The sequence below is a fragment of the Notechis scutatus genome, chromosome 5, assembly GCF_049901735.1.
Source record: "Notechis scutatus isolate UNSWTSFEM ecotype Mainland chromosome 5, rNotScu1.2, whole genome shotgun sequence".
Classification (NCBI taxonomy): Eukaryota; Metazoa; Chordata; class Lepidosauria; order Squamata; family Elapidae; genus Notechis; species Notechis scutatus.
In genome coordinates, this window is record NC_142013.1 from 103,852,954 (window position 1) to 103,872,787 (window position 19,834).

Below are 19,834 nucleotides of genomic sequence, written 5' to 3' on the forward strand. Positions count from 1 at the left end.
AGCCTCCCAGAGGCTTGGAAAAAGCCTCTGCAAGGCTTTTCGGGACGAATTATAGGCCCGTTTTGTCACTTCCTGTAATACCAGAAGGGACGAAACGGGCCTATAATTCGACCTGAAAAGCCTCTGGGAGGCCGAAAAAGGCCTCAAACCAACCGAAAAAAATCAGCTGTGAGGCACAGTGCAGGTAAGGGGGTGGGAGGTGGGGAATCCCAGGCACATACGCAGGGGGCATGGGGAGGGAGGGCACGCATTGCATTCTGGGTGCTGGCAAACGAATGTGTGCACGTTAGCAAGCATGCAATTTTTAGCACAGGAGCCCCAAAAGGTTAGCCACCACTGTTCTAGGCTGTGCCACTGTAGATATCCAGCCTTCCAACTAATACAGGTAGTCCTCGACTTACAAGCACAATTGAACCCGATATTTCTGTTGTTAAGTGAGATGTTTCTTAAGTGAGTTTGACCCCATTTTGCGACCTTTCTTGCCAGTTGTTAAGCGAATCACCGCGGTTGTAAAGTCAGCAATAAACCTGTTAAGCGACTCTGACTTTGCTTGTCAGAAGGTCGGATAAGGGGGATCACTTGACCCCGGGGGACACTGCAACCATCATAAATATGAGTCGGTTGCCAGGCACCTGAGTTTTGATCACGTGACCGTTGGGGTGGGGGATGCTGCAACGGTTGTAAGAGTGAAAAACGGTTGTAAGTCACTTTATTTTTTTTCAGCGTCGTTCTAACTCTAAACGGTCACTGAATGAGCTTTTGTAAGACGAGGACTACCAGTAGTAGGGAAATTAATACCGCAAATGAAGCCAGTGGTGGCAGACTTTGGAAAGGAGGAGGAAAAAAGCAATTTGGAAAAGAAAAATTCCATGAGTATCACAAATAAAATTCTCCAAAGCACCTGAAAGGCAGGACAAGAAGCAACGGATGGAAACTAACCAAGGAGAGAAACAACCTAGAACTCAAGGAGAAATTTCCCAACAGTGAGAACAATCAACCAGTGGAACGACTTGCCTTCAGAAGTTGTGGATGCTCCAACACTGGAGGTTTATAAGAAGAGATTGGACAACCATTTGTCTGACATGTTATGGGGTTTCCTGCCTAAGCAGGGGGTTGGACTAGAAGACCTCCAAGGTCCCTTCCCACTCTGTTATATTCTTCTCTTCTAAAAGCTGGGAAAGGTTTTCCTAATCCCCTGTCATTTCTGTAGGCCTGCCCCTCACTGCAAATAGCACAAAAGGGATGACATGCGTTAACTAGAAATGTGTAGTTGGCACCATTTCTGTTGTGTAGAAGTAGATTTGCTTGTTTCAAGGTCCATCTTAATATTAATTCTTGATCTATTTGGAGTTTATTCATACCTCAGATTACATCAGGGTTGGTTTAAGACAGGGCAACCAAAACATGTGAATCAGACCAGAAAATCACAGTGAGAAGCATACACTTTTTGTATGTCCATTGAGAGGGTCTTAACTTGGTGTCAAAGCCTAGATTTCTTGCTACGATCTGAGCCCAAAGGCATTTTAGTGATCCTTGGAGAAAGCGCAACCCTCACTCCACTTAAGGATAGAGAAAGAAGGAAGCTCCTTGCCCCTCAAGGCAAGGATGATGAGCTATAATTATTTCTATTGAGAAACGGGCTGCCATCACACGTTAGGCATTACATGGCTAAGCTAGCTAAGCTACCTCCAAAACCATCCTCAGATGATGATAACAATTATATTATATTAGATGATGATAATCATATTGAGCCTCTGTGGCACAGTGGTTAGTGTGCAGTACTGCAAGCTACTTCTGCAGCCAGCTGCCTACAATTTGGCAGTTCAAATCCCACCAGGCTCAAGGTTAACTCAGCCTTCCATCCTTCCGAGGTGGGTAAAATAAGGACCCATATTGTTGGGGGCAATAGGCTGACTCTGTAAACCGCTTAGAGAGAGCTGTAAAGCACTATAAAGCGGTATATAAGTCTAAGTGCTATTGCTATTGCTAAAACAAGCCGTGTGTATCTTCTCTCAGGGTCTTCTCAGGAAGCAGCCAACTCAATTTCTCTCCTTTTGGCTATTTTTGCTCTGTTTATGTTGTTTCTCCTTCAGATGCAGATCTACGTTAGTGAGTTCTCCTCAATAACGACTAACAACAACAACAACAACAACCAAAGGCGTAGAATCAAAAGAATCAAAATCATGAGCCACGGTGGCGCAGTGGTTAGAGTGCAGTACTGCAGGCTACTTCTGCTGCCTCCCGGCTGCTTGAAATTTGACAGTTCAAATCTCACCAGGCTCAAGGTTGGCTTAGCCTTCTAAGGTCAGTAAAATAGATTGTTGGGGGCAAGATACTGACTCTGTAAACCACTTAGATAGGGCTGTAAAGTGGCATATAAGTCTAAGTGCTATTGCTTGGAAGGAAGGAAGGAAGGAAGGAAGGAAGCCGTAGTGGCACAGTGGTTAGAGTACAGTATTGCAGGCTGCCCATAGCCAACAGTTTTATCAAGCGGTATATAAGTCTAAGTGTTATTGCTATTGCTAAGGAGTATTAGTACCACTTTATAAAGCCTTAATAAGGCCACACATGGAATACTAATGCATACGGTTTTGGTCACATTACAAAAAAGATGTCGAGACTCTGGAAAAAGGGCAGAGAAAAGCAACTAAGATGATTAAAGACCTGGAAAATTAAAACATATGAAGAACGGTTGCAGGGTTTGGGTATGGCTCGTCTAGAGAAAAGGACTAGGGGGGACATGATAGCAGTGTTCCAGTAGTTGAGGGGCTGCCACAAAGAAGAGGGGTTCAACTTATTTTCCAAAGCACTAGAAGGCAAGAAACCAGGGATGAAAGCTAATCAAGGAGAGAAGCAACCTGGAATTAAGGAGAAACTTCCAAACAGTGAGGATAATTAACCAGTGGAACAACTTGCCACCAGAAGTTGAGAAGGGGAACTTACCAAATTTGCAGATGACACTAAGCTGGCAGGAATAGCTAACACCCAAGAAGATAGGCTCAAGATCCAAATGGATCTTGACAGACTAGAACACTGGGCCATATCTAATAAAATGAAATTCAATGTAGAGAAAAGTAAAGTCCTACACGTAGGCAAGAAAAACCAAAAGTACACATATAGACTGGGTGAAACCCAGGCTCAACAGCAGTAACTGTGAGAGGGATCTTGGAGTCTTAGTGGACAACCAGCTAAATATGAGCCAGCAGTGTGCAGCAGCAGCCAAAAAAGCTAATGCAACCCTAAGTTGTATCAACAGAGGGATACAGTCAAGATCAAGGGAAGTACCACTCTATAAAGCCTTAGTAAGACCACAACTAGAGTACCGCATCCAGTTTTGTTCACCACACTATAAAAAAGATGTTGAGACTCTAGAAAAAGTACAGAGAAGAGCAACCAGGATGATTAGGGGACTGGAGGCTAAAGCATACAATGAACAGTTGCAGGAACTGGGCTTGGCTAGTCGAGTAAAGAGAAGGACCAGGGGAGACATGATAGCAGTCTTCCAATATTTGAGGGGCTGCCACAGAGAGGAAGAGGTTCAAGCTATTTTCCAAAGCACCAAGACCAGACAAGGAAAAAAATGGATGGAAACTGAACAAGGAGAGATTCAACCTGGAAAAAAGGAGAAACTTTCTGACAGTGAGAGCAATCAACCAATGGAACAGAAGTTGCCCTTGGAAGTTGTGGGAGCGTCATCACTTGAGACTTTCAAAAGACACTGGACTGCCATCTGTCAGAAATGGTGTAGGGTCTCCGGTTTGGGCGGGGGGTTGGACTAGATGACCTACAAGGTCCCTTCCAACTCTGATTATCTGTTATCTGTATCATCACTGGAGGCTTTTAAGAAGAGACGGGACACTCACTTGTCTGAAATGGTGTAGGGTCCCCTGCTTGAGCCAGGGGTTGGATTAGAAGACCTCGAAGGTCCCTTCCGGCTCTATTCTGATTGAATCGACCTTTTGTGGAATCAGCCCATCTCATCACCGCTCAGTGGCTTTTCGGTTGACGGGCGATGATTTGGCAAGTAAGACGATTGAGCAAGATGGGTCAAACTGCGTGTAAATCAGAGCTTCTCTCTCCAGGCCTTGTATTCTGCATGGGATATTAAAGTCCTGTGATCTCCTGGCTGGACTGTCCCAAATCAGATTTCAAAGCTATCACAGGCTTGTCGCAAACATTTAACCAACGATGAGCTCCCTGTCAAAGGTAAGTTTTTATAGAAGCAAAAACGTATTTTGCATGAATTGCCGTCAGTTACAAGACTTACAAATACAATTCAGCCCTGAATTTCTGTCTCTCCTAAGCGGAAAAATGGGACGCGAGTTTGGCCCCATTTTACGACTTTTCTTGCTATAGTTGTGAATCCCTGCAGGTGTTAAATTCGTAACTCTGTTGTTGAGTAAATCTCCCTATTGACTTCTCTTGTTAGTGTTAGGTCGCAAAAGGGGGGATGGTGTGAGCCCTGCAATCGTCACAAACGTGAGTCAGTTGCCAAGCATCTGAATTCTGATCGCGTGGCCGTGGGGGATGTTGTACCGGTCGTAAGTGTGAAAAACGGTCGTTCAGTGCCATTGTATCTTGGAAGAGTCGCTAAACTAACTGTTGTAAGCTGAGGAATACCTGTATTTTTAACACCTGAGGAATAGCTGTATTTTTTCCTAAGCCAGTCCCTTGGCAGGTGGGTTCTTGGAAAGGGCAGGCAGGAATGGCCTTAAAGCAGTAGTCGCCAACCAATGGGTCCGGGACCACTGGTGGTCTGTGAGAAAATTTTGGTGGTCCTCAGAGAAATGTCACCCCCAAAGCAATTAATCCAGGTTGCGTGGGAACACAAGGCTGCGCTGCCCACATGGCCCACGGGAACACAAGGCTTGTGTCACTTGCATTGTGAACAACACGAGGTAGTGAGGGCGGGGGGGAAAGAGTGAAGGGGGGGGTGTCTTGCCCCATTCACCCCACGTGCCTGGCCACCGGGCTGCTTCTTCCTGCTTCTGCTTTCGCTACATGCAAGGAAAGCAGCAAAAGTCTTTCTTTCTCTCCCCCAAACTCTGCCAGAAATGAGTCTTTGGGACCCTGCTGCAAGGCATCCTGCTTCAAGAGGCTGCGCCGGCGCGACAACCAAGTCTCACAAAGACTCATTTCAAGGTGGAGTTTGGGGGACAGAAAGAAAGGCTTCTGCTGCTTTTCTTGCATGAAGCCAAAAGTCTCTCTCTCTCTCTCTCCCGCCCCCCGAGAATGGAGCTGGAGATCCCACATAAAGAATGATCAGTGGGTAGAAAAACGGGGTGGGGAATTTTCCTGCAGCCACCATCAGTCAAAATTCGTATTAGTGGTCTGCGGGATTTAAAATTATGAGTTTGGTGGTCCCTGAGGTCCAACAGGTTGGCAACCCCTGCCTTAAAGGACAGGAGGAAAAGCCAAGCAACAATTAGACATTGGAGGCTTGAGCCAGGGCCAAGAAGACAACCTGCCAAAACATCTCAGACAAGCCCCTCTTTCGTTCACACAGAGATAGATTGGAAAGCGCATTGAGACTTGCAAGATTCTGTGCTCTGGTTGTCACAACAGTAACAAGAGAAAAAATGGACTCCTGAGTTATACTGAATTGGTTTCTTAGTCTAGTCTACCTTGTACAAATAAACATATGAAGAATGGTTGCTGGCAATGAGTATTGGGTTTTTGGTCGCCACAATATATTAAAAAAATGTTGAGAATCTCAAAAGAGTGCAGGGAAGGACAAGAAGCTTAAGGGAAGCTAAACCATGTGAAAATGGTTGCTGGAACTGGGTATGTCTAGTTTGATGAAAAGAAGGAATAGGGGAGACATGATAACAGTGTTCTAATATTTGAGGGGCAGCCACAAAGAGGAGGGAGTCAACTTATTCTGCAAAGCACCTGAGGGCAGGACAAGAAGCAACAGGTGGAAACTAATCAAGGAGAGAAGCAACTTAGAACTAAGGAGAATTTTCCTGACAGTGAGAATAGTAATAGTACAACAGAATTGGAAGGGACCTTGGAGGTCTTCTAGTCCAACCCTTGATCAATCAGGAGACTCTGACAGACAATTAATCAGTGGAACAGTTTGCCTTCAGAAGTTGTGGAGGCTCCATCACTGGAAGATTTTAAGAAGAGATTGGACAACCATTTGTCTGAAATGGTGTAGGGTTTCCTGCCGGAGCAAGGGGTTGGACTAGAAGACCTCCAAGTTCCCTTCCAACTCTGTTATTCTGTTAGTTTGGAAATTGATCTGACAGTTCTGGAGAGTTGGAGGGCAGAAGGAAGACCGCATTCAGGGGAGGTCAGCAGGAGAAACTTAGCATTTATGGATGCAAATTTAAAACACACAAAAAGACGAAGGGATACAGACCAGAAAGCACGTAAGTTGGAAGACAAAAACACAGGGGAAGCGTGAATGATTCACCGACTCACCACACCCCTTCTGTCCCAACCAGGATAAAAATAAAGCATTGTTTTTAAGATTCTGAAATGTTCTTTTAAATCATCCACATTCAAGATTTGGCAGCCAAGTCCTCACATCATTTCGAGATGAGGAGGAACAGGATTTCTGCCAAACATTTCCAGAACAGCATTCTTAGCCATACTGCCTGCAAACATTTTTATATCTGTCAAAGCTCCCTAAAGAAACAGACCTGAAGCTTGTTTTATGTAATGCAATACAAGTCGGAACATGGGAAGCCAAAAATTTGTTAATCTCCATGATGTAATTAGCGGTTGGCATAATTTAGCTGACTGGCGAAGGCGGAGAAGAGGAGAAAAAGGTAAATAAGGGCTGAATGCTTCCTTGCCTGTTTTACTTCTTCACCTGCCTGAAATGATTTTAAACCTGACGTTGCTGTCGTGTTCGCGCACATCCAGCCGATGCACAAAGCTGTGTTTTGTGCACTTCTCTCTGCACAATTTTTAGGTTTGCATTTTAATAACTCTTGACCCAATCGGTGGGATTTTTTTTATTTTTTTTATCATGGCAGGCTTTCTAAACAAGTTCTATATTCTGGCTTTTTAAGGCCCCCTTCAGTGTGAAAAACAAAACCTTTGAAAAAGGATTTCAAGCAAATAACAACTAAATAATTGTGGTTTGGTAGCCATGGAATTCTACCACAAGTATCTGAGATGGGAGAAAAAAAATTCTTTACCTCTACTTTCAATTTGTCTACGAAAAGCTATGTTTGGAGAAAAGAAGAGTGTTGGATTTGGTGTGTTGGATTTGGAAGGATCTCAACCTGGATTGAGCTGGTTTGAAGAGTCTGAAATTTGTCAGAATCACAGCGGATTCAAAGTTCTCTCAACCACTCAAAAGGGAAACTCCAAAACTGGATCTCTCTCTGTTTGGAGTTCTCCATATATAAGAGGAAAATATTTAGTTACTCTCTCTTTCTATTTGCTTTTAGTCACGTACTTTTGAGCAGGGAAATACATGGAACTTATTAAGGCCCATTTTAGATTTTCACTGTATTTTATGACAATATATCTGTGGCAAGGAGAGGTGGTAGCGAGAGCAAATCAGACTTTAGGGCTAGAAATGCAATGGAGAGATGCCCCTAACAGTGTTTGTTGTAGGGTGGCAGCTCCTCCACCAATGCTCCAAGGTTGCATGTGGAACGCCAAAGAACCATGGTGGCGCAGTGGTTAGAATGCGGTATTGCAGGCTAATTCTGCCGACTGCCAGCAGTTCGATTCTGATCGGCTCAAGGTTGACTCGGCCTTCCATCCTTCCAAGGTCGGTAAAAGGAGGAGCCAGATTGTTGGGGGCAATAGGCTGACTCTGTATACCACTTAGAGAGGGCTGTGAAGCGGTATATAAATCGAAGTGCTATTGCTATTCCTCAGTAAGATACGTAGAAACTCACGAGCCGGAAGAAAGTACAAGCTACCTGTTTTTCCGTCTAAGTTAAAACAAGACTACTTGCTTTGAAAAGAAGGAGGGCCGCGGAGGAGCATTTTGAAATCTTTACAAAGCAAGGAAAGGTTGATGGTTAGATGAAGTATCCAACATGTGTGTACATGTGTGAGAGCGTACAGTTAAATACTGTGCACTTAAATTGCCCAAATTCAAAATGTACCATTCCAATGGAGAGTGTGGACCATGTCTACACTTTCAGAGTTTCTCAATAAATTATGGGAACTGTTAATCGAGGGAACAAACTCCAAACACATTTTTTATTGCCATTCCGTGCAGCTCTCTCTCCCGGTCTCTCGTATTTTCTTATGGATGTAGTTCCTCTCTGTAGTAGCTTCAAGAGCAGAGTCCTTCACTGGGAATCTCTATTGCTTTATAATCACAATCGCTATGAAGACTCCCACATTGAAATGATCGAAAATATCGATCATACAAAAATAAAACAAATTACACAAAATATCGGTCTGGGTAAGAATCAAAACAACAATTAAAGTCCATTTGCAGCCGCCATGACAGGCAGCCTTTTCTTCTAGGGAGTCGTCAGAGTATACTCACGAACTGGAATAGAGCATGGTAACAAGGTCGGCCAATGAATAGGCATAGCAATTAAGTCAGCCAATGAGGAACTGCTTGGAAAATGAAACTAGAAGTAGCCTAGGCATGGCTCTATGTTAGGCTCTGCAGCTCTGAAGCCATGTTAAGCTCTGAGTCTGTCTATTGAAAATGAAACTGCTTCTCTCCTCTGCTGTGTGACTTGCTTGCTTGCTTGCTGACAACTAGAGCTTAGCTCTGAACCTGTAACTGTTGTGATTCTTGGAGGTCTTGGAGAGCTGCATCACATGCAGACCCCTCACCTGAGAGTTGAGAGGCTGCCACAAAGAAGAATGGGTCAACTTATTTTCCAAAGCACCAGAAGGCAAGACAAGAAACTATGGAAACTAATCAAGGAGAGAAGCAACGCGGAATTAAGGAGCAACTTTCCCAACGGTGAGAGCAATGAACCAGTTGAGCAGCTTGCTTTCAGACATTATGGGTACATCACCACTGGAGGTTTTGAAGAGGAGACTGGAGAGCCACTTGTCTGAAATGGTATAGGATCTCCTGCTTGAGCAAAGGGGCTAGACTAGAAGACCTCCAAGGTCCCTTCCAGCTCTATTCTGATTCCTTCCCTCCCTCTGGATCACAAAAGTCCCTTTCTTGGGCCTCTGCTTCCTGCTGCTTCTGCTGTCCGTGGACTTTTTGCTTGTTTGTGCTCCTAGGCAAACCAAGTTTCTTCCTTGTCTTCTCCCTCATGTTAAGGCAAGGGGCTTCAAACTTGGCCAGTTTTAAGCCCTGTGGACTTCAAGTCCCAGAATTCCCGAGCTAACACGACTGGAGGAGGAATTCTGGGAGTTGAAGTCCACAAGGCTTAAAGCTGTCAAGTTTGAAGACCCCTGTGTTAGGGGGTTGAGAAGAAGGAGAAAAAAAAAGAAGCAGAAGAGGAAGGGAACTTAGGTTCGTGATTGAGGAATAGGCCACCCTGCCAGACTGGAATAAAGAGGCATGCAATAGTCTTTATGGAGTTCGATGTCTAAAAATATCTTCCTTTTTTTTTTTTTTTAACCTACCTGTTTTCCCGCTCATACATTTCCTTTGTAGCTGTTCGAAGCTGCTCTATCTCCTGGGAGGTTTTCTGCCTTAACTGTTCCAGTTCCTCATGCAGTTTGTTTTCATACTCCATTTTGTAGTGATCCCTTAGAAAATGATGTTTAAAAACGTTAAGATAAAACATGTCAAGATGCATGAATAACTCTTTCTGACTCTGATAAAACTTGTCAAATGGTTAAGAGATGGGTTTTTGTGTGTGTGTGTGAGTATGTGTGAGTGTGTTTACTTGCGATTTGATCACTGTGTTTTGCCACCCAGAATTGGGTTCCGCAAGATGGGCAGCCGTATAAATCTTTTAAGCAAACAAATGAATAAATAAACGTGCTTTGCTTCTCTTTTTACTGAAATGACGTCAGCCGGCTGAGCTTAAGAATCATTAAAATGGCAAAACAACTTACGAGTTTCCTTAAAAAGAAAAAAAAAAGCCGTTTCTTTCTAGGTTGTTGCAACATTACTATTTAAATTCCACGCACACATACACACACTTCTTCTCAGATAAATGTATATTGATGCTGATAGCATTGCTTAACACTGTAGATAATCTTATAATGGTTCACTACCACTGAAGTAAAGAAATCGTAGGATCAGTGCATTTTAAACTGTATTTTTTTTTAAAATCAGGTTTGGTTACATTATCCACTTTTTAAGACTTGACAGTAAACTACCTTGGATAATAGGTTCCAATTTAATTAACAGGCTTAATTCCTGCCTGTGTCCTTCCTCTTGCAAATAATAGAAAAACAGTTATGACATCAGTCGGTTCTTTTGCATTAAAAAAAGGAAACCCAAAGGAAACCTGGTCAGAAACTAATCGTAATTTACACACATCTCCATTACCTTTGAATAATCTTGCCATTGTTTTCTCTTACTCAGTTTTTCCAACCTCCTATAGGTGGATTACCGTAATCCACCATGTTTTAAGAATTATAGCTGCAAACTCTAGGATGGAGAGGAGCTAGCAAGGATTCTTTGAAAACATTCTGGTGGAACCTCAAAAGTGCTTTTTCCCCCTCTCAAAGGGCAATGGGACTGTTTTATTCCTTGAGGAAGAAGAACAACTAAGATGATCAAAGGCCTGGAGACTAAATCATATGAAGAAAAGCTGCAGGTTTTAGGCCTGGCTAGTCTGAAGAAAAGAAGAATTAGGGGTGACGCGAGAGCAGTATTCCAGCATTTGAGGGGCTGCGAAAAAGAAGAGATGGGGTCAAATATTCTCCAAAGCACCAGAAGGCAGGACAAGAACAATGGTTGGAAACTAATCAAGGAGAGAAGCAACCTGGAATTAAGGAGAAACTTTAATTCCTAACAGAGAGGAAACAGAAACTAACAGTGAGGACAATTAACCAGTGGAACAGCTTGTCTTCAGAAATTGTGGGCGCTCCATCACTGGAGGTTTTAAAGAAGAGACCAGGGGTAGTCAACCTTTTGATACCTACCGCCCACTTTTGTATCTCTGTTAGTAGTAAAGTTTTCTCTAACCGCCCACCGTTTCCACAGTAATGGTGATTTATAAAGTAGGGGACAAAACCCCTACTGCCCACCATGAAAGCTGGAACGACCATTAGTGGGAGGTAGGGACCAGGTTGACTACCACTGCACTTGACAATCACTTACAGTGGAAACTTGGGTCGCGAACGTTCCTGTTCACGACCAAATCAGGTGGCAAACAAAAAATCCACCCGAGTTTTGAATCAGGTCACGATTCAAAAATAGGGTGGCGAACGAAATCGGTGCAGAAAGATTCCCTTTCTGCGCCAATTTCCCCTTCGGGGCCATTTTTCTTAACTGCGCAGTCAGTCGTACTTCCGGACACAACCAAATTGGGTTGCAACTGGAGTCCAGAAACAGATTGTGGTTGCGACCCGAGGCTCCACTGTATCTGAAATGGTATGGGGTCTCCTGCTTTAGCAGGGGGCTAGACTAGAAGACCTCCAAGGTCCCTGCCATTCTATTCTATTCAATTCCATTCTTTTCCATTGTATTGTATTGTATTGTATTGTATTGTATTCCATTCCATCTCATTCTATTCTATTCTATTCTATTCTATTCTATTCTATTCTATTCTATTCTATTCCATTCCATTCTATTCTCATTCTATTCTATTCTATTCTATTCTATTCTATTCTAATTCTATTCCATTCCATTCCCATTCCATTCTTTCTCATTGTATTGTATTGTATTGTATTCCATTCCATCTCATTCTATTCTATTCTATTCTATTCTATTCTATTCTATTCTATTCTATTCTATTCTATTCTATTCTATTCCATTCCATTCCATTCCATTCCATCCCATTCTTTCTCATTCTATTCTATTCCATTCCATTCTTTCTCATTCTATTCTATTCTATTCTATTCTATTCTATTCTATTCTATTCTATTCTATTCTATTCTATTCTATTCTAATTTCTATTCTATTCCATTCCATTCCATTCCATTCTATTCTATTCTAATTCTATTCTAATTCTATTCCATTCCATTCCCATTCCATTCTTTCTCACTGTATTGTATTGTATTGTATTGTATTCCATTCCATCTCATTCTATTCTATTCTATTCTATTCTATTCCATTCCATTCCATTCCATTCCATCCCATTCTTTTCTATTCTATTCTATTCTATTCCATTCCATTCCATTCCATTCTTTCTCATTCTATTCTATTCTATTCTATTCTATTCTATTCTATTCCATTCCATCTCATTCTATTCTATTCTATTCTATTCTATTCTATTCTATTCTATTCTATTCTAATCTAATCTAATCTATTCCATTCTTTCTCATTCTATTCTATTCTATTCCATTCTTTTTCATTGTATTGTATTGTGTTCCATTCCATCTCATTCTATTCTATTCTATTCTATTCTATTCTATTCTATTCTATTCTATTCTATTCTATTCCTATTCTATTCTATTCTATTCTATTCTATTCTATTCCATTCCATTCCATTCCATTCCATTCCATTCTATTCTTTCTATTCCATTCCATTCCATTCCATTTTCATTTCTCATCCAAAAAAAACCTACATCAGTTGTGATGGTTGGGGGAGAAGTCCAGTTGCCTTTTGGGGGATGGGGGGAAAGCACTCTTGAGGCAGCTATGACCTGGATGACCGAGAATCTCCGCCCATCTTCTGACCCTTTCTCGGTGCCAAAAGGGCAAATAAAACTGCCTACCTGGACGTGACGTATTTCTCATACATTTCTTCTCTGGCTTTTTTGGTGTCTTCTAGCTGCATGTGGAGCCTTTCAAGGCGGTCTTCTTCATGAGCACAGCGGACGCTGAGCTCCATGTTCTGTCGGTTGAGGTAGTCCTTGTCCTTTTGCAACAAAGTCACGGACTGTTGCAAAGCGGTAGCCTTGCCATTGGGAAGAAGAAGAGAAAAAGCAGCAGCAACACCACAAATTAGATATCCTGCTCCCATCAACCAGTGGCTAGTTATTGTTGTTCTTTTTTTTTTTTTAATGCAGTCAGTCAGGTTATTTTTGAGTTTAAAATGCAGTTGTTGTGAAAGTTGACTCTGTTTATTTTGGATGCAACATGGCGCTGACGGCCCTCATTGAAACATGAAGTTTGTTGCTGTCAGCCAGTCCCCACCAACTGCCCCATTTGAATCTGCTTTAATGTACTTAAGAGCTTGAAGCATGGTAAGAGACCCCCCCCCACACACACTCACTTCATGGTCTATTTCTGTTGCTCTCCTCTGGGCTGAGGTTTCGAAGTATTTGTCGCAGGGCCACCAGATTCTGCAACAGCTTTGTTCCCCAAGGCCATCCCTCCATTTGATTAAACTTGTGAGATTCGTTTTTCTCGCCATGTACTTGTATACATCCAAACTAGGCTGTGTTGTTTCTCTGTGTCATGTAATATAGATGGGTGTATGCATAATTTTTGTATTTATTTATTTATTTTGCCATATTTATGCAGTGTATCTTGGAGGTAGTGACCCTTGGAGAACTGTATGCAATGAAATTTTATTTTAATGTATGCAGATTAGCGTACATTCAAAAGGATAATAAAGTTATTCTATTCTAGTCTGTAATTTTATTCTATTCTATTCTTCTATCCTATTCTTCTCTGCTTCTCCCTTTCTCCTCCTCCTCATTCTATTCTACTCTGTAATCTACTCTGTAATTCTATTTTATTATTCTATTCTATTCTGTAATTCTATTCTATTATTCTATTCTATTCTGTAATTCTATTATTCTATTCTGTAATTCTATTCTATTATTCTATTCTATTTTGTAATTCTATTCTATTATTCTATTCTATTCTATTCTATTCTATTCTATTATTCTATTCTATTCTATTCTATTCTATTCTGTAATTCTATTCTATTATTCTATTCTATTCTGTAATTCTATTCTATTCTCTTATTCTATTCTTCTCTGCTTCTCCCTTTCTTTCTCTTTCTCTTTATTCTATTCTATTCTATTCTATTCTATTCTATTCTACTCTACTCTACTCTACTCTACTCTAACCTAATTTAACCTAATCTAATCTGAACTGGCATCAGGGCCTAATTGTGACTGTTGCTCACCAAAGGCCCTGCATCTCCAAGATTTGGAAATTCAGAATTAGGGACACTTGATGCATAGTTGAAGGGAGCCCAAAGAATCATTGCACAGCACTGGAAGGCTACCTCTGCATGTGGTATAGAGCAGTGGCTTGGCCACATCTAAATCAGATTCTTTATTTTGTCAACTAGAGAAGAACGAGGACATGGTTCAAGAAACCGTGTCAAATTTGGATGACTTATAAGTTTATGACACAAGTTTCTGGGTAATTGTTTTTCCTTGCCTTTCTACGTGGACCTAATCACTCTTTCAATTCCATGCAGGTTGAGGACTTACAACCACAATCTAGGTTGCTAAGTGAAACTTTTGCTAACTGCATTTTGTCCCGTTATGTGACCTTCCTAGCCACAGCTGTTAAGTGAATCACCGCATTTGTTAATGTTTAGTAACCTGATTGTTAAGTTGACTTTGCTGGTCAGAAGGTCACGAGAGGGGATCCCATGACCCCAGGACAATGCAACCATCATAAAGGTGAGTCGGTTGCTAAGCGTCTGAATTTTAATCACCTTGACCGTGAGAATGCTGCCCTGGTCTTAAGCATGAAAAACAAGTCATAAATCTTTTTTCCCCCTTCAAATGATCACTAATCGAATTGTTGTAAGTCGAGGACTATCAGTTAGACAATAATTTATGAATATATGATTGACATATATGTAACATTTACATCCTTTTCACTCCTAAACGTAAAGGTTCCCCTCGCACTTATATACTAGTCATTTCCAGCTCGGGATGTGTGTGTGTGTGTGTGTGTGTGCTCATCTCCGTTACAAACCCGAAAAGCCAGCGCTGTCCGAAGACGTCTCCGTGGTCATGTGGCCAGCATGACTAAATGCCGAAGGTGCATGGAACGCTCTTACCTTCCCACCAAAGGGGTCCCTATTTTTCTACTTGCATTTTTACATGTTTTCGAACTGCTAGGTTGGCAGAAGCTGGGACAAGAAACGGGAGCTCACTCCATTCCGCGGTGCTAGGGATTTGAACCGCCAAACTGTCAACCTTTCTGATCAACAAGCTCAGTGTCTTAGCCACTGAGCCACTGTGTCCCTTTTCACTCCTAGTGTTATTATTTTTTTCTAGTATAAGGGGGATTAAGACGGATGCCTGCTGTATCAAAGGGGGAACTAATATTGATTAGTATCAAGATGGGATAATCAGCAGGTGAGCCACCTCTTCTCAGAGCTTTAAGAGAAAAGAGATGGACAGAGAGGGGAGGTGTGCTTAACAAATTCCAACCTGACAACAACACAGCCTTTTATGAAGGGCTAACCACATGGGTATCTCTAGTTACAGGTAGTCAGAGACTGATGATCACAAATGAGTCCAACATTTCTGCTGCTAAACGAGACAGTTGTTAAGTGAGTTTGGCCCCATGTTAAGTGAACCACTGCAGTTGTTAAGTGAGCAACACCGTTGTTAAGAGAATCTGGCTTCCCTATTGACTTTGCTTGTCAGAAAATATTGTGGTTAGCCGGCAGCAGGTGCAGACGGCTGAGGAGAGCGAGGACTCGGATGAGGGGCCAGGACCATTAGGGAGTGGACTGCTGCCTTCAGAGATTGTGGGGGCTGGCAGCAGCGATGAGGAGGTTCCCGAGGAGTCTGTGCCAAGTGCGCGTAGGATTGCTCGTAGGAAAGAGCAGCTACAATAGCACGGGCGACTCGGGAGTAAGGCTGCAAGGTAATGGCCCCTCCTTCAAGAAGATAAAAGCCAGCTGTGAAGTGAACGTTCTTTGTAGGAAGCAAAGACGTTTTGAAACTCAGCCTCGTGGACATTACAGCTGGTATTTGAAGACTCTTGTGTTGTAAACTATTTCTTATCTGTTGTTTTTTGGCAGTCTTGCAAAAATTCGGCAAGGCTCTTTCTTGTCAGAGCTAATTAGTTGGAAGCAGCCCTTTATCTGTGAAGAATCAGAATTCATAGATGAAACATTAAAAGGTTGTGCTGCTGCCTTTGTCTTGTGTTTGCTCTCTTGGAAACAGGTTTGGGTCAGAACAGAAAGTCACCAAAGGATCACATGAACCCCGGGACGCTACAACTGTCATAAATAGGAACCAGTTGCCAAGGGTCTGAATTTTGATCATGTGACCATGGGGGGATGGTGCAATGGGCGTAAGAGTGAAAAACGGTCATAAGTCACTTTTTTCAGTGCCTTTGTAACTTTGACGAGTCACTAAATGAACTGTTATAAGTCCAGGACTTCCTATACCCCGAAATACAACTGTGAAAAACAATCTTATTCTTATCATCCATCCCCTCCCACTTGTGACTGTATGACTGTAACTTTGTCGCTTGTATCCTTACAATTTATATTGACTGTTTCCTAGTGTGATTTGATTGCTTATTGTACCCTATGACTATCATTAAGTGTTGTACATTATGATTCTTGATTCTTAAGGAATGTACCTTTTCTTTATGTATACTGAGAGTATTTACAACAGGACAAATTCCTTGTGTGTCCAATCGCACTTGGCCAATAAAAGAATTCTATTCTGCACGGGCATTTTTTAAAAAAATATAATACATAAACAAAAGTCTTCTGTTGCTACCTTTGGTATTGTTGAACCTTTTAAAGAATTGCTAAATGAGCTCTGAACATCTCACCTCTTTGGATACGTCGTTCCTTTCGGCAGTTATGGCCTTATGGGAAACTTCTAGTATTTCGTATTTTCTTCGCAGCTCTGAAAATTCATGTTCAAAAGTATCACGCTCACTGTTGAGAGAAAAACATACTGCTGTATCATCTAAAATTTTTCAGTTCTTATCCCACCTCCTCTTCACATCCACCTTTGCTGTGCCGGAAGGACTGGGATTTATTTCAAAATACTTTCTGAAAAACCTGAATTCACCAGAACCGAGAGGACAAGATTTGGCAAGATCAACCACACGACAGCTATTTTAAACTCTTTTGTTTCGGCACCATTTCTTTCACAATGATCAGATTTGTGCTCCTTGCAATCCTGGCAAATTTCCCCTTGACCTGCTCATTGTCACAAGAGAAGGTTTCCGGCATGAATTAAGCAACTCTTCAGGCATCCAATACTCGATTCAAAGGACAAGCATAAATTTTTGCAGGAAAAATAAAGGAAGTAGACAATTACAGAGCTCTTGTATTGGAAATTCCCTTTGATTACATTGTCAGCTGGTGGCTCTGTAGCCTCTGCTTAAAATCTGCTAAGAAAAGGAAGAGTGTGAGGCAAACTATTCCATTATTCAGCCACCCATAAGAACCTGGAAGCTCTTTTTAACCCTAACGGCGGAAAAAGAGCCACAAAGATGATTAGGGGACTGGAGGCTAAACCATATGAAGGGTTGGAGGAATTGGGCATGTCTAGTTCAATGAAAAGGAGGACCGGGGTGATATGATAGCAGTGTTCCAATATTTGAGGGGCTGCCACAAAGAAGAGGGAGTCAAGCTATTCTCCAAAGCACCTGAGGGCAGGACAAGAAGCAATGTCAAGGAGAATGTCTATGGAGATTCTCAGTCATCCAGGTCATGGTTGTCCCAAAGGTGCTTTTTCAAGAGGCAACTGGACTTTCTGGTTTTTTGTTGAAGACATTTTGCTTCTCATCCAAGAAGCTTCTTCAGCTCTGACTGAATGGTGGGGAATGGAAGGATTTACACCCCGTGCAGACAGCTGGTCATTTCCATTCTTTTAGAGGGTCACTGAGGCCACTTTGGGATGAACACCCTTCGAATGGTGCGGGAGTATGAACAGATTCCCCCCAAAATTGCAGACTACAGGGCCCATTTGCACTTCCATTTGAGATGTGGACAACCCAGACTCATCCAGGGGTGGGATCCTATTGGCATAACAACTGGTTGGGGAGTCTGCGCTTTGCCCGCGTGCATGCCAAACACGTACTGCGCGTGTGTGTGCTCACTACTTACTAATTACTGGCTCCGGCAACCATTCACCTGCTCCAGCTGACAAGCGGCACTCAGCTGTGCCGCACAAAGCAGCTGAGGAGGAAAACGCAGGGAATAAAGGATAGCCTAGAGCTGGGGCAGGTGGGCGAGCCAAACAGACGACCGGAAGGTCGTTGCAGCGGACCGGTTTGGTGTCAGCTGCTCTTTGGAGCTACCGGTTCTATAGAACCGGGTTGAACCGGTAGCATCCCACCCCTGGACTCATCCCCAACAGCTTGCGCCTGTGTTCAACAGTGAAGGAACACAGGGCAGAAAACATCCTGTTAGGGATATACCCTAGCAGAATGTGCACAGCAGTCAGGCAGTCAGGCGAATATGAGAGAATGTGTTTTTTAGTTTACACACTCAGTAAAAACGGATACACTGTCTTAGTTGAATAGTTTATTCCATTAAGAGTTTAGCAGGGTCAAACAGTCCAAATCTCATTCACTTGTGTTCAGTCAGTTCAGTCCGGAGATTGTTCAATTGCAAAAATCCAGTGTCGAAAAAAAAGGTCAGTTAACTTACAATGTCAATCCATAAATCAGTCCAGTAAATATCTTCTCACAGTAGATTAGATATGCAGCATTCAAAACTCTTTCCTCTTTCGAGGTCAGCAACAGGGAACACACAGAACAATCAACCATCAATCCAGTAGCAATCCAGGTTCTCTAGCTCCCTCTTATGGCAGTTTCTCAACCGCACCCAAATTATATCATTTAGAGTTTAAAGTGAAAAACACATTTAAACTTTGCTATCATGGTTTATATATTATTTACCCAAACAACGTTAGGTAACTATGGTTATTCCTAACACATCCTGCAGCCAAGAAGGCTCCACACCCATTTGCACTCCTCAGGTGATCCTGAGAACATAGATAAAACCTCCAAGAAGCTTCTTGGATGAGAAGCAAAACATCTTCAAAGAGAAACAAGAAAGTCCAGTTGCCTCCTGAAAAAGCACCTTTGGGATAATCAAGGAGAGCGACAATCTAAAATTTCCTGACAGTGAGAACAATTAATCAGGGAGAACAACTTGCCTCCAGAAGTTGTGAATGCTCCAACCCTGGAGGTTTTTAAGAAGAGATCGGACAACCATTTGTCTGAAACGGGACAGAGTTTCCCACCTGAGTGGGAGATTTGGAATAGAAGACCTCCAAGGCCTCTTCTAACTCTGTTATTCTGTTATCAGACAAATCAAGTAATTTTGCAGCTTTAATGTGTGAAAAGATAGGTGCTTGATCAAATAAAACAGGCATGATATTCCCCTCTGAAAAAAAAATCGGGGCCGGCCAAAAGAGACCCCGCGCCGCGAGCCAAGAAATCGCGCACACAACACCAACGCTACACACCCTTCCTTTCCAGCCGGTTACGTGTGGATCAGCTCCAGAGCTGGGCAGCTGCTTCCCTGGGGGCGGGGCTGAGGCCGCCGCCCAGGGAGCGCCCGCTGCTTTCCCTCACCAGGGCCGGGCGGTGGCGTGTTGCACGGAGAGACGGATGGTCCGTGGCTGCCCAGCTCCCTTTTCCTGCCGCTCAGCGGCCTCCGCTCACACCACCCAGGCTCCGCTCAGGTGTCCGGCTGGGGCTGTCAGGAGTTGCTACCGCTGGCGCGGCTCCGCGCGACTCCAGTCCCGCGTTGCCTTGGGAAGGGAAAGGCAAAACCGGGAGCCGCTGAGCCTGAGCCTCCAGTGCCGCTGCTGCTGTTGCAAAGCATCGCTGCAGCTCTTCCTTTTTGCCTTTCCCTTCCCGAGGCAACGCGGGACTGGAGCCACGCCGGCGGTAGCAACTCCTGAC

The 19,834-nt window shown here is 42.9% G+C and overlaps 1 protein-coding gene across 4 annotated transcripts in view; it reads right to left on the reverse strand.

Annotated features, from left to right (window-relative positions):
• Positions 1-19,834, reverse strand: part of PIBF1 (progesterone immunomodulatory binding factor 1) — a 106,624-nt gene that overhangs the window by 66,031 nt on the left and 20,759 nt on the right. For all 4 annotated transcript variants that reach the window (XM_026673480.2, XM_087967422.1, XM_087967424.1 and 1 more), the window contains exons 7-9: positions 16,736-16,844; positions 12,736-12,917; positions 9,523-9,648 (exon numbers count right to left, since the gene is read on the reverse strand). In XM_026673480.2, the coding sequence (XP_026529265.1) occupies positions 9,523-9,648; positions 12,736-12,917; positions 16,736-16,844 (417 nt within the window). The remainder of the gene's footprint in view (positions 1-9,522; positions 9,649-12,735; positions 12,918-16,735; positions 16,845-19,834) is intronic.